This window comes from Bidens hawaiensis, unplaced genomic scaffold (assembly GCF_021521415.1).
Source record: "Bidens hawaiensis isolate Kalapana, Puna unplaced genomic scaffold, B.hawaiensis_p1.1 tig00043586_1, whole genome shotgun sequence".
NCBI classification, from domain to species: Eukaryota; Viridiplantae; Streptophyta; class Magnoliopsida; order Asterales; family Asteraceae; genus Bidens; species Bidens hawaiensis.
Window position 1 is genome coordinate 114,948 of NW_027497736.1, and position 25,454 is coordinate 140,401.

At 31.7% G+C, this 25,454-nt stretch overlaps 3 protein-coding genes across 3 annotated transcripts; all 3 read left to right on the plus strand.

Annotated features, from left to right (window-relative positions):
- The first annotated feature begins 378 nt into the window (after positions 1-378).
- LOC143594404 (transcription factor bHLH157-like) lies at positions 379-3,847 on the plus strand. Its single transcript, XM_077073729.1, has 10 exons — positions 379-773; positions 1,079-1,168; positions 1,318-1,417; positions 1,507-1,548; positions 1,638-1,697; positions 1,771-2,769; positions 2,844-2,945; positions 3,032-3,151; positions 3,246-3,377; positions 3,464-3,847. Exons 1-10 carry the CDS (start codon positions 664-666, stop codon positions 3,659-3,661), a joined length of 1,953 nt encoding a protein of 650 aa, XP_076929844.1. The 5' UTR covers positions 379-663; the 3' UTR covers positions 3,662-3,847.
- Positions 3,848-6,078: 2,231 nt separating this feature from the next.
- Positions 6,079-8,311, plus strand: LOC143594405 (aluminum-activated malate transporter 10-like). The gene is made up of 5 exons (XM_077073730.1): positions 6,079-6,409; positions 6,518-6,658; positions 6,936-7,208; positions 7,296-7,540; positions 7,647-8,311. Exons 1-5 carry the CDS (start codon positions 6,079-6,081, stop codon positions 8,118-8,120), a joined length of 1,464 nt encoding a protein of 487 aa, XP_076929845.1. The 3' UTR covers positions 8,121-8,311.
- Positions 8,312-17,877: 9,566 nt separating this feature from the next.
- LOC143594409 (oligopeptide transporter 7-like) lies at positions 17,878-25,371 on the plus strand. Its single transcript, XM_077073732.1, has 5 exons — positions 17,878-18,490; positions 18,622-18,719; positions 22,819-23,388; positions 24,034-24,289; positions 24,368-25,371. The coding sequence occupies exons 1-5, from the start codon at positions 17,948-17,950 to the stop codon at positions 25,157-25,159; spliced, it is 2,259 nt and encodes a 752-aa protein (XP_076929847.1). The 5' UTR covers positions 17,878-17,947; the 3' UTR covers positions 25,160-25,371.
- The last annotated feature ends 83 nt before the right edge of the window (positions 25,372-25,454 follow it).

Consider the following 25,454-nt stretch of genomic DNA (forward strand, 5'->3'; position numbering starts at 1 on the left):
AAATAGACGAAATTCATTTGGAATGTGTCCGAGGAGATGCATTTCAAAAAAACACGGATAACGATGACTTTGAAACTTCACGTGACGGACAACTTTCATTCCAAACCTATGGTTTTTCAGAAAACTATTTTCACTTGAAAACTATCGGCCAAGTCAAATTTCAATGAAACTTTATCTGTGAAAGGACACGTGTCAGTTTCTGATAGGATACCCAAATCTCACGTCACGAATCCCAATCTCACGTGAAAGATAGATTTGGGAAGACTATTTTCAAAATGAAACCTACTTTGAACTATTTTTAGTTTATCTCTCTTATTTTGGACTATTTTCATAATTTTCCCTTAAAATATTGCATCTTCCTGACTCATACCAGAAATCCCATTAATATATAGAGCATTTTAGCTTTGTTTTTTCATTGAATAACAGCTTTATCTTATTTTATTAATCTTGATTCTTCAAAGTAAGCTTCAAACACCAAAACCTGGTGTTTTTTTGGCAAACATCACTTCATTTTTGGGAAACCAAAAACATCAGCTTTAGTGTCTTTCAAAACCTCATCTTCCCACACAAATTACTTTCCCAAAGCACTTGTTTCCAGTCTTTGTCTACACCAAACCTCAAAATCTGTTTCTTTTTTGATCATTTTGTGATCTTTTTTACAATATGACTACAACCCACAAAGATTCATATGTTAAAACCATGATCAAGAATCTTTGTCACTCTTATGGGTGGTCTTATGGTGTTTTATGGAGCTTTCAACAGCCAAATTCCATGTATGTTTTTTGTTTTTATTCATTTTTATTAATTTTTATTAATAAAGTTTGTTGATTTTCATTTTAAGTATCAAGAATATGACAAGATCAAGATTCAAGATCAATTCTTTAACAAGATCTTGTCAGAATCTTTAACATAATGTGGGAATCAAGACATTAATTCCACCTAAAGAATATTCCTATACTTGATTGTTCATAAATTCAAAGCTTTTTAATTAATTTTATCTTATCTTCTAAATTAATTTTAGTTAATCTTTGTGTTATTTATTTTAATCCATCTTTTGTTTTTCTTTTTGGTTTCTCAGATATTCAACAATGCAAGATGCTTACTTTGAAGATGAAGTTAATGGTTTGATTGATGATGTGTTGCTTCAATCACCTATTCTTGGAGGAGGGTATGTTTATTTTTTTTACTAATCTTTGTGTAAAAAAATAATTATAATTGATTTTCTTTAAGTTGGTTTTGATTCAAAGTCATCTAAAGTTAAAGTCTTTCAAGATGAATAATAATAATAATTAATACTTTCTTGATTTTTTTTATAAGGTTAATTGGACAAGCTGCTTTCACCAAGAAACACTTGTGGATGTCATCAGAAGATAGTTACATAGGACCGAGTTCTTCGGGTATCTGGGATATGTTTCAGGTATTAATTAGTTCTTTTAGCACAATATATGCTTCTGTTTTAATCTTTGCAATCTTCCTAAATTACATGTTTTTTTTGTTTTTTTGCAGGATGATTCTAAACTTTATGGGCAATTTTCTTTGGGCATAAAGGTAGTTCTTTTATTTAACTAGTTAACCGATATCGATCTTGATCCAACGCATAAACGCGCTTGTTTTGATCGGTTTTTCATATTTTGTAGACGATTGCAGCAATCCCTGTGGAGCCACAAGGGGTGTTACAATTTGGGTCAACTAATAAGGTGTGTAACACTTATATAAATAGACTGTGAGCATAACTTTTTATAAATCTAATGAATTGTTTTTTGTGTCCAGATTCCGGAGAACACGGATTTTGTAAATCAAACGAAAACAATGTTTACTGAAGTTGTTAATGGTAATTTACCAACAATTTCATCTTCTTCACCAAGTGGAGTGTTTGGTTCGTTGATACCGTCACAAGATACCTTTTTCGGATCCAATGCTCACTATCCGGTTAACCAAACGTCTTTAGGCTTTCCACCACAATCTCAATCCATGTTTCTTGATAACAATAATAATAATAATAATAATCAGTCTGCTTCGAATTTACAAGCAAACACTGGTTCTAGTTTGACTTCCTTCAAAGATCCACATGTGGACATGTTTGACTTACCAACCGATTTTGGAATCATGGATGAATTATTCCAAACAGGCGATCACTACAATACGTCTCAGTGGTACCCGCAGTCTCCTATACAAAGCAATGTCACACTTAATGATCAAGTATCATTTGGTTTCAATGAAAATGTCAAACCTTTGACTGTTTCCGGTATAGATGTTGACGTGTTTGGAAGTACCGGAGACTTAGTTGATATTGTCATGCCGGCTTTGAATGATAATCTTGTGAGTTCCGTTTCAAAGTTGACTCAAAGTATAAAAAATGACTATACTAACCTTCCTCCAAAGAAAGGATTGTTCTCTAACCTTGGGATTAAGGAGCTTTTCGAGGGTGTTTCTGGTACTTCAACTTCTTGCATTGAAGATCAAGTATCGTCGGGTTCAAAAAGAAGAAAAACAGAAAATTCCGTATGGGAAATGGGTTCATTACTGCCCGGTGAGCATAATAAGAATCTTATGCAGAAAAGTGAGCCCATTTTTAAATCCGAGCCATGGTTAGGTGACGGTTATAGCATGGATGGTTCAAGCACAATATTGCAAGGTAAGAAGCAAGTCGAGCCCACGAAGCCCGCCAAGAAAAAGGCTAAACCAGGGACTCGGCCCAGGCCCAAAGACCGCCAAATGATATTGGACCGTATGGCTGAGTTAAGAGAGCTCATCCCAAATGGTGAAAAGGTATTTGCTTTTAAAGAACCCAAAATATTACTAGTATTCGGCATTTAACAATTTTTTTCCATTTGTTTCTACAGATGAGCATCGACTGTTTGTTGGACCGAACGATTAAACACATGCTTTTCTTGCAAAGTGTAACAAAGCATGCTGACAGGATCAAACAAGTTGATGAACCAAAGGTGATTAAATTTGTTCTATTTACATGCGTCGGATCATTTTAAATTACTTTTTGTCATAACTGAAAATTATGAATTTTTTTTTTCAGAATAACTATTCAAATGATCCGAACAAAAGCGGAGTGACATGGGCATGCGAGTTGGGAAATCAAATGATTTGTCCAATAAGAGTAGAGAACCTTAGTACCCCGGGACAAATGCTCATAGAGGTAAAAACAATACAACAATATGTTTTTTTCGTTCTTTTTTGTATGTAGCTAAATTTGTAGATAATTTTAACCATAATGTATACTTGTGTTACAGATGATATGTGACCAACATGGTTTTTTTCTTGAAATAGTGGACGTAATCCGCGGTTTTGGTTTGACCATTTTGAAAGGAGTCATGGAAGCCCGAGAGGAAAAAATATGGGCGCGTTTTATAGTTGAAGCCGAGGTAAAGCATCAAAGAAAACAATATAAAAACTAAAAAGAGAAAATGTCTTTTGGAGTATATTTAATTAATTTAAATATATTTTACAGGCAAAGACGCATGTAACGCGGCTTGAGTTAATTGGAGCACTAGTTCAACTTCTACAAACAATGGGATCTAATGATAATATTCATCTTGATAAAAAGATTATGCAAACAGGGAACTCGGTAATGAACGATTTCCATTGTTCCGGGATACAGCTTCCTGTAAGCTTGGCAGACACAGGGTATGGCATGAACTTATTATAACCCTGTTTTGAAGAATACCATGAGCATTGGTTTCCATGATTGGTATTCTTGGAAGAGTTTAAAGATATTAGTTTTAAGAGTTAGAAAATGAAGTAATGGATGTGTGTGGATTTTTTCTAATATGGTTTGGGTCTATATTAGAGGGTGTGGCTTTTTGGGCTTCTTTGAGGCTTTTTTTTTTTTTTTTTTTTTAACTTGTTAGTAATTTTTTTTTTGGTTTCTTTCTGGAAGTATTCAGAATTCAAGTGTTCATAGTTTGAAACTAAGAAAGAACCAATTATATTTGAAACTTGTTGTTATATCTATATATGGGCTTTTGGTTGGTTGTGAAATGTAAGCTTTGATGCACCTTGGGTAGATATTATCCAACGGGTTATTAAGTTTGATCCGCCGGATGGATCATTGCACGGGTGAATTCTTGATTGGTTTTTAGTTGATCGTATACTCGTTATCTTTTCGTTTAAACAACACCACCCTTCGCTGAACTCTTCTCCTTGTTGTCGAGAGAAAGGTATGTATGTGTGCATTGTATTTCAGTTGAATGCAACAAGTAGAAAGGAGCTAAGTGAATAAACAACTAACTATATCAGATAATCAGAATATGGTAATGAAATGTCACACCCAGCCCAAGACAACCCTGGGTGGGCGGGCAACTAATTGGCGCACGTTCTTATACAGTTCTTATACGCATCAAAAAGTGTAAACTTTAACTTTCATAAGAAGTAAAATCTTACAAAGTCAAAAAATAATAATTATCATTTTGGGTGTTCGAATTTTTTTGTGTTCAGATGTCTTTCACACCCAACTTATGATTTTCCGATCTGGGTCGGATTTAGTGACGTAGCATAATAAAAATTCGATTTCCTTACAACTATTTTCTACAGATTTTCATCTGTTAATTACAAACTATCTATTTTTGTTTCAACCATCAATCTTACAAGATTAAATAGACCATTCAAGTTGTCAAAATATATATCCTCTTTCAATATATCAATGTAGTTAAGGAGTCCAATCTAACTAAGTGTTCTCGTATCATCTCGTCAAAATCATATGGATGCATGCGATCGCCTAACCTTAGTAGTTTGGTATATCAAACTATGCATCTATGATTTTCATAATAATCCTTAAATAAGCGGTAACACAACCAAAGTGCTCTATCGATTTTATATAAGCAGTATAAACGAGTTCTCACTGAAGTATATAAACTTACCGTTCGATTGAGCATAAGTCTTAAGGATGAAAATTAAAAGTTAGTCACTTAGTTGTTGCTTTTGATATTTGGGTTTGCCTTTCAAGTTAGTGCACAAAAGCTAGATAAGTGGTCTTCCCATTCCATAGTGAAAAGGTTAAACAAACCAATGAAATATATATATACATATATATTATTTCCTTACACAAAGTTTGGTTAAACTATACACTTATACAATATTCATGACCTAATTCCTTTCTTTTTCAATTAAAATTAAATAATGGTTTCCATTTTTGTATTGAATGAGATCAAATACAATATTGACATATTGCACCAGAAAAAAAGTTAGTGTAAAGACAAATTCATGATGCTGTCTTTGTCTAATGTCTATTATAATTAAGAACTAGTTTTCTTTTGAGAATTAGTTCTCTTGATCAGTATATGTTGGTAATAACTAATAAACCGGTTGTTGGCTTCTGGACGCTTGGTATGTAATTGTAGATGAAATAAACTCCGTCTTGGATCCCATTAACCTTTTGATATGCAAAGTCTAATCAGCATTTTATGACCTACATTTAGATTTGAACATGCTGATAAATGTACGAAAGATACGGAATTTCAAGAAGTAAACTAATTAGGTACAACTGTCTTGCTAAAGGAAACACCGGCTTCTTAAAATCTAAAGTATCATGAATGCACAAAACTTATGCATATCACTTTCAATTCTGATATTAGCATTACCATCTACATGGTAAACTTACATTATATCAGTTTACATCAAAGGTTAAGGTGAATTACTTATCACACAAGGGACAAAAATTAACTAACATGATGTGGAACTGTGGAAGCTGCCATCACATATGACTTTACCTAATGATTTGGAAAAGAAGTAATATATCTCATCCTCGGACAATCTTTGCGTAAGGAAACGATATTTATAATTTGTAGTGCTTTGCGAGTGTTGAGCCTTGTGGATTCGAGATTAAAGTTAGTGATATATGTATGTCATGCACCATATCTTGACCTAACTAACCAGAAAACATGATGCAACATGAAACTATTTAATTATATCCATAGAGTAAAAAACATCTTCGTTTAATAATATTCTGTATATAGAAATATACCACCAAATCTTGGGTATATATAAGCACACTCTATGACCTTATTAGCAAGCATACAATATCATCTAACAGTTGATAGAACTCCTGTTCTCGACGCCTTTTATATTATGGCTAACAAAAATGGAGTTGAGTGGAGTATCAAGTTGGATGATGGATCATCTAAGGTCCTTGAGCCTGAGACCAAATACGGAGTGATGAGATTGTGGGACTGTTTAAAGGGTTTGGTTGTTCGGTTTGCGATTAGAGTGTGTATGTTTTTTAAGAAGGCATGGGATTTAGGGGTAGATGACCCTAGGAAATTCTTCCATTGTCTTAAAGTTGGGGTAGCTTTGTTGTTGGTCTCTTTGTTTTACTACTTCAGACCTTTGTATGATGGTGTTGGTGGTAGTGCCATTTGGGCAGTTATGACAGTTGTTGTCGTCTTTGAATATACCGTTGGTAGGTATTTAATTTAAATTTTGAATACATTCGTTAATGAATACACTCGTTAATCAACGAACATTTGTTTTACTTAAAAATAAGTGTTAACGCGTATATATATCGCAGGTGGAACTTTGTATAAGTGTATGAACAGAATATGTGCCACTTTTCTTGCTGGATTTCTTGCACTTGGGATTCATTGGATTGCTAGCCATTCAGGCCACCAGTTTGAGCCATATATCATGGGGATTTCACTTTTTTTACTAGGTAACTTTAACAAATCATATCATGAAATATTTTTACTAAGAAACCGGAAAGTTAACGTACAAATTATATTAACGTGCTAATTGTGAGAATCAAGTAGGGTAATTATATATACAAGTAGTGTAATTATGTAATTATATCGTAGTGCTGTAATTACACTATGCTGTATATATAATTACACTGCTTGAATCTCACAGTTAACACATTAATTTAATTTGTATTTGATCCAAACCCATAAGTTTCAATATTTAGCTAATGATTTTCTTATAACTTATGACAGCTTCCGCAACAACATTTTCAAGGTTTATTCCGGTAGTGAAAGCTAGATACGACTATGGTTGCACCATCTTCATTCTTACATACAGCCTGATATCAATCTCGGGGTACCGTGTTGAACATCTCCTACACATAACTCATGAAAGGGTGTCAACAATAATCATAGGGACTTGTTTGTGCATTATAACCAGCATGGTTGTTTTTCCTGTTTGGGCCGGTTTGGAGCTACATCTTTTGATCCCGCGTAACATGGATAAGATTGCAAAATCTCTGGATTGTAAGTACTTCAAACAAATGAACAACATCACTGCCATTTACATAATTCTTTCCGAATTATAATGAGTCGTTTTCTTCTCTTAAAAAGGTTGTGTAGCTGATTTTTTTGGTCACGACGACGAGGAGTCTAAGAAAAGTTTACACGGTTATAAATGTTTGTTGAACTCAAAATCCTCTGAAGAAAACATGGCAAATTTCGCAAGATGGGAGCCTGCACATGGCCGCTTCAATTTCCGACATCCATGGAAGAACTACCTTAAAATAGGCACGTCGTCACGCAGGATTGCTTATTGCATTGAAACACTCACCAGCTGCTTGGATTCCAAGAATCAGGTGAATATTAGTACCAACTTATGTTTTATTCAAATTTTATAGTGCTTTTCGTATATGAAACTTAAGAAAAATCTAATTAAAGACCCTTCAATGATGGTGAAAACAGGTTCCGGAATCAATAAAGAAACATCTTGAATCATCATGCATTAATCTAAGCACAAGCTCATCAAATGTTGTTAGAGAACTAGCAACAGTTGTAAGTACAATGACCAAATCAAGGAAGATAAATATGGCTATTGATGATATGAAGAACGCGGTTCTAGAGCTACAAAATGACTTAAAAACCCTTCCGGATTTGCTGATTCAACGACACGATGACAAGGAAGAAAAACAGGTGGCCTCAAGTACTGAAGTTGCAATATTAATGCCATTGATTGAAGTCATGCCACTAGTGAGTTTTGCGTCGTTATTAATTGAAACCGCGTCTAGGATAGAAGAAGACATGGTGAAAACAGTCGAGGAGTTAGCAGAATCGGCTAAATTTAAGCAACCAGAAGATGATGTAAAGCCCAAACGTAATCAGACTACTAACAAGATTGTCTCTGATGAAGAAACTATGGCAGTGCTTCAACGGGTATAAATACGCGTATAATGCTGAATATCGTCTTTTGCGACAAAAGGTAAAGATTTGACAACATATGCATAGAGAAACTTGGGATCATGATGCACCTAGCAGCCCAGCACAAGCAGTTTGTTGTTGTCTCTTGTACGGGTTTATTGTGAAGTGTTTTTACATCCACTTTTTTGCCTCTTGTTTTACTGAAGAGGCCTATTGTATATGGATGTCTTTTAAAATGCTCATATATTAACTAGTTAGTATCCTATCATATCATGTCTTAATCTTATCTTAAATATATATAAACGAAAGCTTTCTAATTTCTCTCAAGCAATCATATAGCTTTATTTTTAAATAAAAACTTATCATGCATTTGACCCGAATTTATATATGTAAAGGAAAGATACTTTGAAAACTTATTGAATCTTTGAGAACCAAATATGAACCACATACTTAATTAAATATTTAAGAATTTGTGGTTGTTGATCAAACCACGATAAAAAATTTAAAAATGAGAGAGAAACAATAATATGAAACGATAAAAAGGTATTTAAATAAAAATACAATCAAAAAAAGACAAAACATCAATCATATTTTATTTTCATTTATTACTTTTTAATATTTATTTATTTTTAACCAAATCATATTTTTTTAATAATTTTTTTAAAACTAAATAAGATGTTTTATAATATACATGTGATAATTGTTCATGTAAAAGTAAAATTTGAAGTTTTTCTACAACAAGCTAATTTTACATAGATTACATTACGTATACAGGCTACACAATTCATAAAATGACATAGGTTATCGAAATTACATCTGCACAAATTACTAAAAATTACATAAATTATCAATTACATATAATATACAATGTACATAAGTTAGACGACACAAATACACATATTACATTAAATACACAAATTACACATGCTACATAAAATATCAGGTATTGAAATTGTTAATGTCATTTATGTATAACTAAAAACCATAATTTAAAATATATACGACTTTATAAAATTCTAATAATAAATATGAGGTGTGATAGCCATGTTAAATACATTCCACATACCGACTCTTTCTATTTTTTTAACCATGCGAGTATACGAGTTTGCTCAACATTATGAAAAACTTACATTTTAAATTTTAACCATATATAGTCTGCTTAATTTTCTTATTTTAGTATGCCTAAATTAAAAAGTATTAACGAAAAAATATGATAATAAAATAATAGAAAGAAATATATAAACTTTTTTTATATAAATATAAGAAGGTTAAAATCTAACCTAAAGGAAAACAATATGTCACCTTAATAATTACCCATAATTTTATTTTCGCGCAAAAACTTATTTAGACAGGTGATTAATATTTATCGACGTTCCTATTCTCCAGCCAAACTTTTTCTTTCACAATTAGGGTTCACCGGCTCCTGTTCTACATGTTCATAATCTGATACGATAACACTTTCTATTCTACTATATGACATGTAGTGAATAAACGTTCTCTAACCCTAATCTTTGTCAGTTCATCGAATCATTCAACGCATGATCTGTTTAAATCCAGTCGATGCTTTCCATCTGTAAGTGTGGTAGCGATTCGAATCCACTGTTATAATCTACAAAGGTTAGTATTTTTCTTTATGGTCACACGATTGTTGACGAATCACGCTACTGAATCATTGTTAATGATTTTGTTTGTTCTTTGTTACTAGAAGAAGTTGATTTGAGTACTAAATGAGATGATAGAGAAGCTTTTTCTAGGCTTTTGTTCATATGGTAAAAATTAATTGGAAATGATAATTGACGATGTATGGTCTGTGATGTTGATTGAAAAGTCTACATCTTTAATTTTCTATGTTGCGGCCTCCTAATCATAGTTAATTGCCTCAATCAATTCTTTTGTTAAGGTTTAAGATTTTATTTTATTTAAAAATTCTAATATTGAATTTACAATCTGATTAGTAATCACTAATTCAGTTAATTTGCAGATGAGAAATTGTTAGGTTTGACATTGAATATGAAGGTGTATCTAGATGAAGTAATCAAATGTAGTACCTTTGGATTCCTTAATTTTGTAGACTCGGGAATATTATTTTATGTATATTTATTTGATGTTATGGTAAATTAGTAACCAACTTGAACTTCAATTTTAAATTGGTGCTTATACTTTTGCAGACTTGGTTGCGGGAAATTTATTATTATTATTATTATTATTATTATTATTATTATTATTATTATTATTATTATTATTATTATTTTGGGGATATTAGTGATAATATGTTTATTGAGTTATAAAAACAAGTTAGCCAGCTGCTGTGAAACATGTGCGTAGGGTATGTAACAATCAATTTTTATTGTGTTTAGTGCTTAATGATTTTTGGTTATTTTATGATGGTATAGTAGTTAGCTAGCTCATTAATCTAAGGCTTAGTAGTCTAAATCACATGGGATCTATCCCAAGATTAATAAGCGGAATTAACAATTTTGTAGCTTTATGCTCGTTGTTTTTTTTTCTTTTTTTTTGTATAAATCAAATGGAGCTATCAACCGTCTCATGCAGCTGATTAGGTGAAGCCATTAGTTGAATATCAATATGGAGGTAACATTTTTACGATTGTAACATATTTCAAGTTTTTTTAGGGTATTGGCCATGACATATCCTGTAAAAGAGGCATCAAATTTTATCCCTAGCAGCTCCATTAATCTTTATTTTTTTGTTTAGATAAAGAGTACTTGATTAGTTGTTCGTGTTCGGTTAAAGTTTAATGAATAAATATAAACACTCCCATTTTCGTCTTTGTTTATATATGTTTACGTTCGTTTATGCTCCTTTGTTTGTGTTTGTTTACGTTCGTTTAGATTTTTTGTATATGTCCACTATGTGTTTGTTTACGTTCGATTTAATGAATTAAGATTTCAATTTGAGTTAAATTATGTTTGGAATTGAGATGTTATTGATTAAACGAACAATTTCTATTATTATTATTATTATTATTTACACTTTTTAATTAATAACAAATTCATATATATATATATATATATAAAGTTTATAAAAATGTTAAATGACAAGAAACGTCGATAGTGAAGTATCGAGATTAATAAAATATCGTTTATTTTATATTTAACAAACAAAAATGTTCATTTCCGTGTTCGTTTACGTATGTCCACTATTGTCCCAACATGGTACCATAATTATTTTTAATTCAGTGTTTGTTATTAAAATTGTTAATTTACTTCCACAGTATATAAAATATGGATAATAAATTTAACTAAACTGCAATCAACTTCCACACCTTTGTATTTCAACAAGCTGCTTTTGGGACCTTTAAAATATCAATCAAACTCAAGGAAGAATAAGTACTTTAGATTCGTGAAATTTAAAATCTTAATTTCGACTCAGTTTTGAGGTCGGCGATTTCTCTTTAGTTGTTAGTTTAGATTGGTGATGATTTGCCTTTCATTTCATATGGCGAGTTATTCTTCTTTGCTTCATTTCGTCGAAGTTGACGGTAAGTACTGTTTCTCTAGCCATTTTTATCAAATATGCATGTCTTTGCTTAATAATGTTATAACCCAAGGTTGATTGTGCTATATTGTAACTTTCATGATATAATTGCTTATTTACTAAGGGATTTTAGGCTGTATTTTGATGATTAGGGGGTGATTAAGTTGTAAATTTTTTTTCAAACTTTATATAATGGACTTTTAGTGATCAGCATGTTTGAGGTTTGTGCTTTTTGGGAAATTTTATTGAATTTTAGGAATATTACATGCATAACAATTTATTTCTTTCTTTATGTGGTATTGATTATTTAACTTCATATTTGTAATATCTTTCACATGTATTACAAGGTAATTTAAGGGAGCTCCTTCTGCAAATGTTGTGTGGATGAACTTGCAGATGTTGCTATAGAGCATTTTTATCATTGATGACTTTGATTTGTATTGACTAAATTTTCAATTTAGATCACACATTGTAGTATAAGAAGTTAATTTCTATCACATATTATCGATGATTATACACGTCTAGCACGTATATTTTGTTTTCATATTTCTTGATACATACGCTTATCATCCTTAATTATTATTTTTCTATATATACATTTAACTAAAATAATTAATTTTTCGAACCCGTGTGGTACATGGGTTACTAACCAAGTGTAATAATGAAGAAAAAGTTTGTGTTAGATTTAATTAAGAGAAAGAGTGTAATATGTAAAAGTCCTTACTACTCTTTTATTATATTAATGAATGTATGATGTGATTAAATCTGGTTCATATATTTTGTTCTCAAGTTCTTAAAACTTAAATGGTTTTCAAATGAAATCATCTCTTTATATATATAAATGTGTGTGTGTATGTAGGGTTTGGATCAAATACAAATGACTTTTATCGTGAGAATTGTACAAATAACTAGAGTAATTATGTTAACTCTAGAGTAACTATAATTACTCTATATAGAGCAATTATTATTACACTTTATATATATTTCGGTGTTTAACATTAAATCATTGAAGTTGAATATTATAATTATAATTCATATGAATCACGATTTACTATATGAACTATCAATCATTTATTTATGTGACTTTTTTGTGTTGTATAAAAGATAAGCAACAAGAAGATCAATATTTAGTTTTCAATATTTTCTTTAATAACTCAAGACAAAAATGCCCCTGAAACATATATATTATGACTTGATTTATATTTTTATACATTCAAATATATTAAATTTAATATGCCTTATAAGACAAATTACTTAATTAAAAGCATTCAAATTTTTAAACAAAAAAAAATTGTTCAATTCATTTCCACTATTTTTGCTTTTCAAAAATCATTTAAGATATGAAAACCTAGAATATCGTTTTCATCAGTTATCCATTCAAATCATTTCAATATTATATTACTTAGTAATTTTACTTTTAAACAAATACAATGATTTTGAGGTTATGTTAGTGTTACCTGTTTAGTTTATATTTAAAATAATAAAGCTATACACAATTTAAAAAAAAAAAAGATTTTACTATTATTTGAACATGAATTTAAGGTTAGTATGTCTTGTCATTTTCCATTCATATGAAATGAACAAATCATTTAGTTCTATTTAAAGGTTGGGTTTTATATGTTTCTTTGATTATACAATTGTTAATTTTAATATATAAAATTAATTAAAATTTGTCATATGCAAAATATTAGTAACAACAAATAATCTATCATGATCAATCAATTTCAGATTATAAAGATTCTAATGATGATTATATCATCAAAGTTCAGGTAATATGTTTTTTGGGATAATAATGTTTTTTTTATAAACATGTGCGAATGATCTTAAATGACATCATATATATTAATTGATCAAAAGTTATGCTATCTTATGCGTATGAATATTTTTTAGTTTAGTTTCATGGACACATATTATAATTGCGTGGTATGTACTTGAATAACTTTATTTGTCACACAAACAACTATACATGGCTATATCAAGGGTTATAAGCAGACATATATGTTACCCATTTAAAGAGTTACAAGCAGACATGGGCTAAAGATTTTGATTTTTGATAAACAATGTATACTAACCGATATAATCACAAATGTAGTATACAAGGAAAGTTTTACTCCATCCGTTTCATTAAAAGTGTCAATGATTCTTTTTTTGTTTGTCCCATTACATATGTCCACTTTCAAAATTTATTAGTCAATTTTTTCAAATTTACCATTAAACACACACAATTAACATTAATAACCAATATTGATTGACCCAATTTTCAAGGCATTATTGTCATTTGGTAAGCAAAAAAGTAATTATTCAATCTGCCTTAAACTTTGTGTTTTTCAAACCATGACACTTCTAATGGGACGGAGAGACTACTTATTTGTAACATATTTGTGTTATCTTAGTTATGTAATTCTGTAATTTTCATATAAATTGTAATTGTATTAACAACATACGATCATTTTGTTGACTGTAATTCACTTAATGGTTAAAGTTTAAAATTTTCGATAATTACTCGTGTAATACACGGGCCTTAATCTAGTCATTAATATATGATATGAGTTTAATGGGTTTTCATTATTCTAAACACTATAAAAGTTTGAAATAAATAACAAAAAATAAAAATAAATAAAAAGTTTTGAGACGTTGACATGTCTCATTGTTTGTGTTTGGTTCTTGTTAAAAGTCATTTGTCTTTGGTAAACAGTTCCTTTTTAAAAAAATATATGAGATGGTTGTATTCTTTTTCAAACATTCTAGAACTATAAAAAGTCTTAAAAAACTATAATCTGGCATAAGTAATCGAAACAGGTTGATCCATGATCCAGGTTTAGTATCTGGAGATCAAAATTTAAAATGAATGTAGCTGGATAATGATACTAAATGCGGACTGAGGAATGAATGAATGAACAAAACAATAATAGGTCTGGGCATGGGGATGGGCCTCCATTGCTCCACGTAATAATACTTAAAGATGAGATTACGACCTTCAATTGGTCAATTTGAACCTGCTTCTTCGATGAGATAAAACTCGTAGAGTTCAAGAATCTAACTAGTGAACGTCACTTACTCGCATAGTCACTCATCATCTACTCGTGCCACTAAAACTAATTGATGTGGGCAGGAATAGACCATTGGTCACATGGAACAACACGTTTTTTTCTTACCACTCCACTACAAGCTTATTAGCGAACCCGCTTCAATTTAATATATGCACCTTACTATTTATATTATTTAATTTAAATTATTAATGACGTTTATAGGGTAAAGTTAAAATATAAAGGGAGACAAAAATGAGAAATGTGAGAAGGATTTGTGACCCCATAAAAAACCCCTTAAATTTAAATTTAAAAAAATAATAATAAAAAAATCAAGTTAAAAAAAATTAAAAAACTAAAATGTTTCCGCCATCAATTCTGTTAAAAAAAATAAAACAAAAAAATTAAAAAGAATTGACGAAAAGACACAATGCCGAAATCAAAGGCACAATGATGAAAATGAACAAAAGACACAATTATAACTAAAAAAGACACAATAAATCGTAAATATAACACAATGACAAACAAAATATAGTACAATGTTGAGTAATATAACACAATATAAAGAAAAAAAAGACACAATCAATGACGAAAATAAACACAAAACACAATGATAAACAAAAAGACGTGACGAGTTTTTCACTTACCATTGTTTTTTATGAGAACTATAAAGACGATGGAAACATTTTTTTGTTTTTATTTTTTTCGTTTTTTTTATTAAATTTTGAGTTATGATTTCATTTATTTGTTTTTAAAATTTTTTTTGAAGACCATTTCTTGTGTGACCACAAATCCTTATTATTTTTCTTATTTTTGTTTTCTTTTATAGAATAACTTAACTCACGTTTATATATGCACCCCAATTTTAAAACATTGGGTTCTCGGTCTCAAACCATCTCAACCACCCAAACATTCACATCCAATATTGTAGTGATTTTTAATCTATTTTAGGATTGAGTTTGAAAAATATTTACTGGCTTACTGGTTTTTTCACAAAGTCATTTTAAAAAGCCAAAATTTAGGACTTTTGGAAAACTGTTTTCTAACTCTTTTAAAAAGCTAAAATAGAAAAGATTTTTATGATTGCCAAACACATTTTAATTTATTGGCTTTTTGAAAACACTAATAAACCAATAAATATTTTTCAAACTCAATTCCAAACATGATCTCTTGAAATATGATCTAGCGTAAATTCCTGTTTGTTATTACATTAGCCGAGATAAGTCACTTAAATTAAGCTGAAGTATGAGCTAAAAGTGTCGTGACTTGGCTCACTTGCGTAAACAAAATGCTTTGAGTGGTTGTCTCTCTAGTAAATTAGGTAATTGTCTAACCAATAAATAAAATGAAAATAAGACTTATTTGCACTAAATAAGAGAAATTGAAAGTACGGACATTTCGTAACCAACCTGGACTTTTTCAAGTTGTAGACTTTAATGTTATAGTTGTTTAAACACGGTTCATGTTTCCATTTTGGAAATCACTTGTATCTTTTTCTTAATCTCAACAAAGTGAGACTTTTCAAAATATGATGTTTATATTTGAAAAGTATAAAAATAATCTAAAATCCATTTATATGTACATTATATGTCGATTAGGAACAGGTATGGGATGACATTCGTAATCCTAGACTATACTCGGTTGTATAACCATATCTCAAATCCGACTAAGCAGCCAAAAACATGTTGGGTAATTATTTGTTAGATATTACGCATACCCGTCGTAGATATGTAACATACCCATTATTTGTTAAATAATACTTGTTGGGTCTTTCATGTATATATATATTTTTTCTTTTTATGCTTTTTTTTTTATTTAGTACTATGTTTTTAACTATAAATAATGTCACCGAAATACATTTATGTAAACTTACTTTATTTCTTACAAAATAAACCATAGTAGACCGAAGCATTATTAAATATAAGAGTGAAGAGAAGATAAGATCATAAGATTAATATTATTTCATTCATATGATTCATGTGTTTGGTTCTAGTGAATAGTAATGTAATTTTGGGTCGGTGATCGGGTTGGCTATCATTCCAAAACACATGAAAATACATTATTTTTTAATCACATCTTTCCAAAAATCATTTTCAATCAATTAGTTAAATAAATAAAAGTTAAGCTTGATATAAATAATGAACTACAATAACTAATAATATAGTAATTTAAAATACAATAACAACAATAATGTAACAATATAGTAACAATAAAATATAATAATAATAACAATAACAATAACAATATAACAGTATAATTAACATAGTCTTTAAAAGACTTAGTTTTGTTATTCACATGGTGTGTACGGTGACATTCAGTGTCATCTATTATCATACCCGTCGGAACATTTTTTTCGCCGTACCATATGGATTGGGTAAGCCATGTCTCCCCTCTTCCGATCAAACTAATAGCAATCGTTCGCGGTTCACCCTAAATAAAATAAATAAATAAATAAAGATACTGATTTTATTAAACCAATAAACAAATAGCTTTACCGACTATGATTTCGAAAAGGGAAAATTCCTAAAATAAACATTTATGAAAATGTTTTTAAGGTTTTATGTGTCATTTGCAAGAAATTCTCAAAATAGTTATTATAAACTAGTCGTGACGAGTAGTTTATAATTACACACGAGTAGCTTGTAGAACCAGTTAAAACTTGTCACGTGCCCTTAAACTAACCGTAACGAGCAGGTTCACTAATCATTTACTCATCACGACTAAATAAGTTTCATGTCTCGTAATCAACGCCCACGAGTAATTCATAACTCCTTTAGTCGCGACGACTAGTTTGTCTGATTTACATTCTTTACACGTGTATTTTATTAGTAGTTAACTCGCCGCGTCTAGTTTAACCTTACAATCTACTCGTCGCGACTAAAAAACTTATGAACTACTCGTGAGCGTTGATTACGAGGCACAAAACTTATTTAGTCGTGATGAGTAAATGGTTAGTAAATATGCTCGTTACGGTTAGTTTAAACACACGTGTCAAGTTTAATTGGTTATACAAACTACTCGTCACGACTAGATTATAATACTTATTTTGGAAATTTCTTACAAATGACGCTTAAAACCTGAAAAACGTTTTTACGGACACTAATTTTGAAAATTTTCCTTCTCGAAAATTAATTTGGTCTACGTCACAACGTCAGAGTTAGGTGGCGGCTCTTCAATCCCCATCATGCATACTCTTATTTTTTTTGTTTTTTTTATTTAATAATTAATTAGCTTCTAAAATATCTCAAAAACAACCACAAGTCACAACTAACTATACAAATAAAACCAAACAATGTACAACACACCTATCTCATAAACACACAAATGGAACACAACCCATCCGATGAAATCCAAACTCCACTTATACAATCTTCTTACCTAGACAATTCTCTTCCGACGTCCTCCTCTACAGTTCTACTGCACGAGGAGGACGCAGAAGAGAATTCGCCTATCAAACAGGTCGCGTTGACCGTACCTACCACGGACGATGCATCACTCCCGGTACTCACTTTCCGAATGTGGGTGCTCGGGACGTTGTCATGCGTCCTCTTATCTTTTCTCAACCAGTTTTTTTGGTACCGAACCGAGCCGCTTAGCATCACCGCGATCTCGGCTCAGATCGCGGTGGTACCGCTCGGGCAGCTCATGGCGGCTAAGGTTACGGATCGTGTGTTCTTTAAAGGGTCGAGGTGGGAGTTTACACTGAACCCTGGACCGTTTAATGTTAAGGAACATGTGTTGATCACCATATTTGCAAATTCGGGTGCGGGTACGGTGTATGCTATTCATGTGGTTACGGGTGTCAAGATTTTTTATAAACAGCATATGACTTTCTTAGTGTCGTTGATCGTTGTTCTGACAACTCAGGTATTGTCTTGTATTATTGATCAACTATATGAAGGGAAAAAGATACGTAATTAAATTGTAGCAATTTGGTGATATATTATTTTTAGTATATTTTTTGAGTGTGGTAATTAATGGTGTTTAATGATGGTTAGGTGTTGGGATTTGGGTGGGCTGGAATATTCAGAAGGTATCTGGTGGAACCAGCTGAGATGTGGTGGCCATCGAACCTGGTCCAAGTTTCTTTGTTCAGGTAATTCAGTAACTTTTTTTTTAACGGCTAACAAAAGAATCGTTTAGGTACTTTGTACGGGATGACTTAAAGGTAGAAGGCCACCTTGCCGTACGGAGGCTTTAATCGCCTTTAAATTATTTCCAGTTCTAGGGAAAACTTACCCGCTAAAAGGCCCACTGGTTGTAAAACCCACTCAGGATCGAACCAGGCAGGGGCGAAGCTTCCTTAGGGCCGGGGGTGGCCCCGGCCCCCCCTGTTTTTTTCGCAATAGTGTAAATTGACCCTTTTTCCGTCCGGACATTTGTATACGTAGTGTAAATTTACCCGTTTTATACCGAAAATTTGAGGCTGGCCCCCCTAGTTTATGATTTTTATAATACATTTTTAGTCCGCACCCCCCCCCCCCCCCCGAACTCGCCCAAGCTTCGCCACTGGAACCATGGATCACAACAATCTCGGTCTAACTTTATTGAATGACTCATGCTCTTCCTAAAGTGTTGTAAGTGGTAATCAAACTTGGGTTTCCATTCAAAAACCTAAGTTTACTATCACCACACCACGTTAAAAATGACAAATAATTTTGTAATTAATTTGAGTTAACAAATTGTCATGAGTTAATATCATTTTGATGATTTTATTATGAATTTTGTTAATATTTTTTAAAAAAGTAGTTGACAGTAATTATTACTCTTGTGAAATGGTTTTACCTTTAAAGTTTTTTATTATATTATCTTTTTTTTTAATTCTTTTACGATCAAGATATTTGTTTTACTTGTTAAAGTAATATAATAAATCAAATGTGTTGCTATGTTATATAGATATTTTAGAATATATATATACATATATATATTACGTTTCTGTCGCTTTAAAAGCACGTAGTGATGTGAGATTCCAAGGAGTTGACATCAAGTAAGAGATTTTGAAGAATCATTTTTAACGCCACTTCATACGGTCACGAGAACATGATAGGTAATATGTAATATAATAAACTTTAAACTTATTCAAGCAAAATTATAGTTTAACCACCAATTATTTCTTATTTACATAATTTTGGCTCGTTTGATTTGTTTAAAATGGTGACATGGTGTGCAGGGGCGGATCCAGCATACAAACGGGTGGTTCCGGGTTTCGAAATAATAGTGTACGGATATATAGAAGACGCGTAGGAACCACCTTATAAATTAAGAGGAAACCACCTAAAAAAAATTCCTGGATCCATCACTGATGGTGTGAGTGCTCAAATAATGGAACAATCCCATATAAATAAATAAATAAATAAATAGTCATTTGTTAAAAGTAACATGGGCCTAGTACGTGTTTTTAAAGCAACAAAATATATTATATTACAAAATATAATTAAATATAATTGAAATTAATTTCAAACATACAACCTTTAAAAACGTTTCAAAGCAAAACATTACTACTTTATTTACATAAATTATATAATCATTTATTAGAAGTAACGTGGGCCTAGCGTCTTAAAATTCATGGATGAATTAAATATTGATTTGTGTTATAAACCAGATATACAATACTCCACATAACTGTATTTAGCGGTTACTTTATGTTTTACATGTATATATATATATGTACATTATGGATAGTATGATATTCTGGATCATCAATAATATTCTACATGATTTCTCTCTTGATTCTCTGGTTTATTTTAATTTGAACATTTTCAATTTTTCATTTATAATATCATAATAAATTTCACTATATTGTGCAAGTGCTCAAATAGTGGAACAAATTCTTTTAGATATTTGGATAGATCAAATATGTTCTAGCTTGAATAATTTAAGCATATCAATCTCAACATATTTACCACAAACGGGTCGGGTTGTGTTGTCTTGTACTTATAACGATCTAAGTGAAGAATAACAAAAAACTTTTTTGTTTAGAAGGCTACATGCCAAATTTTAATTATATATTATTAAAGTTGTTATCAATCAATCTTACAAGTTACAACCTTCCAAAACATTTCAAATTACAATATTACTATTTATAGTTTTAAAAATATTCGGTTTGTGTTGTGTTATATTATATTTAAGGGAATATCTCATAGAATAGTACGGAGTAATTAACTTTAAAAAGTGTTCTAATTTAGTCACTCATGCATATTTTTCTCAAATTAGGTCACTAAATCTTCAAATCGAGTCTCACCGATTTTTGTGTGTGTCAAGAAAGAAATGAAGGATAAGATGTGGGGGTCGGAATTTGCAATATATGTAGTTATAATTAAAAAACGTTAATTATTTTAAAATTTAAAAATAAAAAGTAAAATCCACGTTACCACTCAACGTCAACATAAAAAAAGATAAAAAGATTTCCTATGTGAAACAAAAAAGAAAAACGCTAAAAAAACATGTTAAAACCTTTAATTTAATAAAATATGAAAATTGAGTAACTTAATTGGAATGTTTTTTAAAGTTGAGTGACCTAATTAGAACACTTTTGAAACTTGGTTGCTATTCTATGAAGTTACCCCTTTATTTAAACAGTCAAATAATAATAACAAACACAATTGTTAAGAAGGCTACATGCCAAATTTTAATTAGATATTATTAAAATTCTCAATCGATCATACAACCTTCTAAAACGTTTCAAATTAAAATACTACTACTTTTAGTTTTAAAATTAAAGCCTTAGAGAGTTATTTAGCATGTTACATTTTGAAATATAACAAAAAATAAGTAAATATAAAAAAGAAAGAGTAATGTTATTTAAAGTCTATAAAGCAAGAAAATTGATCTTGAAATGTTTGAAAGAAACATACAATCATACATAAGTCTTGAAATAGACATAATTTAAAATTATGACCTACCAAATGTCTTGAAAAGGACAAAAGACGTATGATGGCAAGCAAGCAACCTCAGGTCTTAATCATAGGCCCCCAAAAGGCTGGAGCCAGTTAATCAAAAACTTTTATATAAAAGTTTGGATCCAAATTTTATGAAGGAAAATATCTTTTAAAAAAACCAAGATAAAGAATATGACGTCTAAACCGATAAGAGTATGCTCAACGGGGACGTTTGAGGGGTTTTGGTTTTTGGCAATTGTTGCGTTTTTTGGAGGAGATGTTTTCGGGTGATGTTTTTTTTGAAGAATGAAGTCGAATGACGTTTAGTGGGCCTAAAAGTTAAATTTTTTTAAAGGCCATAAACAATTTTTACAAAAACCCCACTTGCAAGCCGCAAAAATGCCCAACTAAAGTACACGAGACAAAACGAAGAACCAAATAGTAAACAACAAATTAATGGAAAATTCTCAAAGTTGAACATGCACTAATCATCCATCCTGTATCAAGCTTGATATTTATATTTTTAAGTTTTTTCTTTCCTTTCCTAGTTTTCTATTTATATGTTCTTTTTGTTTTTTTTTTGGTTTTTTTGTTTTTATTAATTAGCTAAGTGACATTTCAAAAGGCTAACAAGTTAAGTTTTTGTTTTTTTTTTCCTAAATTTTGTTTTATTTATTCTTTTTTTGAAAGTTAAGTTATGTTTATCCAAAAACATAATGTTTACAAACTCATATAAAGTTAAAAAAATAATAAGGTTATTAAAAAAATCGTAAAAGTGATGATGATGTGACATCTTTGGCGTTTTTAGCTTTAACTACTAAGGCTCATCGTTATGGTTCACGGAAGGGTCCTACGTGGTTATTTGGTCATTCAAGGGTCTCATTTAAACACCATGCTGCCCCCCTCTCCCTCACACGTGACAGGACGAGCATGAAGACCGTCATGAAGACCGTCATGCGCGCCCTTTGACCCCTTAGCCAATCAATTTTTTTGTTTTTTTACTTATTAGAAAAGACAACAGATGGCCAACGAGGGACTCGAACCTGCACCTTCAAATATATACACACATAAAGTAAAATCGAAAAAATAAATAGCAAGTGGCTGTCACATGACAGCCTCATGATTGAGTTGTGAGTTGTGACTCATCTACCAGCCACTTTTAACATTTACTATAGCTAATAGTTGTGTTTTAATATGTAGATATTTAGATATCAATAGTTTAATTGTACTTTCTTACTGTAAATCCAATAAAATCTAAATACTTAAAAGTTATTATAAATCAAAAATATTAATTATGTTTTTTTTTTAACTCAACAGGGCTTTACATGAGCAGGAAAAACGACCGAAAGGAGGGTTAACGCGTACCCAATTCTTTCTAATCGCATTCACATGCAGCTTCGCCTACTACATTTTCCCCGGGTACATTTTCCAAATGCTAACCTCTCTTTCATGGGTCTGCTGGTTCTTCCCTTCATCGATCATGGCCCAACAAATCGGTTCAGGTCTTCACGGGCTCGGCATAGGTGCCATTGGGCTGGACTGGTCCAGTATCTCCGCATACCTTGGAAGCCCATTAGCAAGCCCATGGTTTGCCACAGCAAATGTTGCAGCTGGTTTTGTTTTGGTTATGTATGTTGTCACTCCACTGGCTTATTGGTTTAATGTCTATGATGCCAAAAACTTTCCATTCTTTTCGGATGGCTTGTTCACTCATGGTGGTCAAGAATACAACATTACAAAGATTATTGATTCAAATTTTCACTTTGATAATGACGCGTATCAACAAGAGGGCCCGCTTTATCTTAGCACGTTTTTCGCTATGACGTATGGTGTTGGATTTGCGGCTCTTTCGTCCATGGTTGTTCATGTGTTTCTTTTCCATGGAAGGTAACAAGTGCACTAAACCGTAAACAATTAAGCTTAGACCCCAATCTTGCTTCCACTTGTTTTTTAATTGTATGGGTTGATTTGCGACGGTTTTAGCCTTTTGGGCCCTTGCCAAAAACCAAAAATTCGGTTTTTGAGTTTTTAAAAACTGTTAGGTTTCGTTTTTTTTTTTTTTTTTTTCAGTATTTGATTTGGATATGGTTCGCTTTTTGGGTTTTTAGGTAGGTTTTACCATGTGGGCTTGAAGTTTTTGGGCCAAAAAAATGGCCCAACATAATGACTTTGGGCCCAAATCTTTTTATTACTTAGTTATTATACATTTTGGTAAAAATATTTTATTAACGCTATTTGTTAAATTTTTTAAAGTTATTTAACATTCAAAATAAGAAGATACGAAAATAAATTTGGTCCGGTTCGTTTTTGTACATTAAATACCTAAACCGACCAAAATTTCGGTTTTTCCTAAACATATAGCCGAACGTCGATTTTTGTCGGGGTTCAGTTATTTCAGTTTTATGCACACCCCTAGGAGTAACCTCTTGAGGTCCACCTACCCGACACATGTTGCGATTTACCATTATTCCATTGATTAACAAGGCATTGACATGGTTGTGTTCTAATTAATTTGTTTATGGAGTATTATAGTGAGATATGGGAGCAAAGCAAATCAAGTTTCAAAGAGAAGAAAGTGGACATACACACAAGATTAATGAGCAAGTACAAGCAAGTTCCCGAATGGTGGTTTTGGTGTATCCTTATTGTAAACATCGCTCTCACCATCTTCGCGTGCGAGTATTACAATGAGCAGCTTCAGTTGCCATGGTGGGGTGTCATTTTAGCGTGTGCCATCGCCATCTTCTTCACTCTCCCCATTGGCATTCTTACCGCCATCACTAACCAAGTAAAACTTAAACTTCATCTTATTCTACTTAACTTATTACCTTCTAAATTAACTCGTATGTACATTTATGTGTGCTAGGCTCCGGGATTGAACATTATCACCGAATATATAATTGGGTACATATACCCCGGATATCCGGTTGCTAATATGTGCTTCAAGGTGTATGGTTACATTAGCATGACACAAGCCGTGACTTTCCTACAAGACTTCAAACTCGGTCATTACATGAAGATCCCGCCAAGATCAATGTTCATGGCACAAATCGTTGGAACCCTGATTGCGGCGTTGGTCTACTTGTGCACCGCATGGTGGTTAATGGAGACAATTCCAGGTATCTGCGACTCATCGTCAGACGTCTGGACATGTCCTGGGGACCATGTGTTCTATGATGCATCGGTTATATGGGGTCTGATTGGTCCCCGAAAAATCTTCGGGGACCAAGGAACCTACTCTATGGTGAATTGGGCTTTTCTTATTGGAGCAATAGCTCCAGTGTTGGTTTGGTTAGCCCAGAGGGCTTTTCCAAACCAACACTGGATTACACTGATAAACATGCCAGTGTTGATTGGTGCAACTGGGAGTATGCCACCGGCTACGGCGGTTAACTACACTGCTTGGATATTTGTTGGGTTTTTATCAGGATTTGTGATGTACCGATATAGGCCGGATTTATGGCAACGACATAATTATGTGTTGTCGGGTGCTTTGGATGCTGGTTTGGCGTTTATGGGTGTTTTGTTGTACCTTTGTTTGGGGTTGGAGGAAATTAGTTTGTACTGGTGGGGCAATAATTTGGATGGGTGTCCTTATGCTTCTTGTCCAACGGCTCCGGGTATTTTCGTCGAGGGTTGTCCGGCTTTGAACTTGTAAAGTATTCATATTCATGGTCCCAAAGGTTGTATAACTCATGATTTGTGGTTGCAAGAAACTTGCCTGTAATTTAATTTGCTTTCTACATAGCATGCCTATTCCTTTATGTTATATGACAATTTGCTGTAAAGCTAATTTCTTACAATCAACTTTTTTATATATTCTTGTTATGAAATGAATATTATTTCTGGTAAAAATAATAGCTATTTGTTTATAAAAATGTATTTGTACTTGAGAGGTATGAAAGTTAATAATCATTCGTATGTAGATAACAATAGTATTTCGTGTGAAAAAT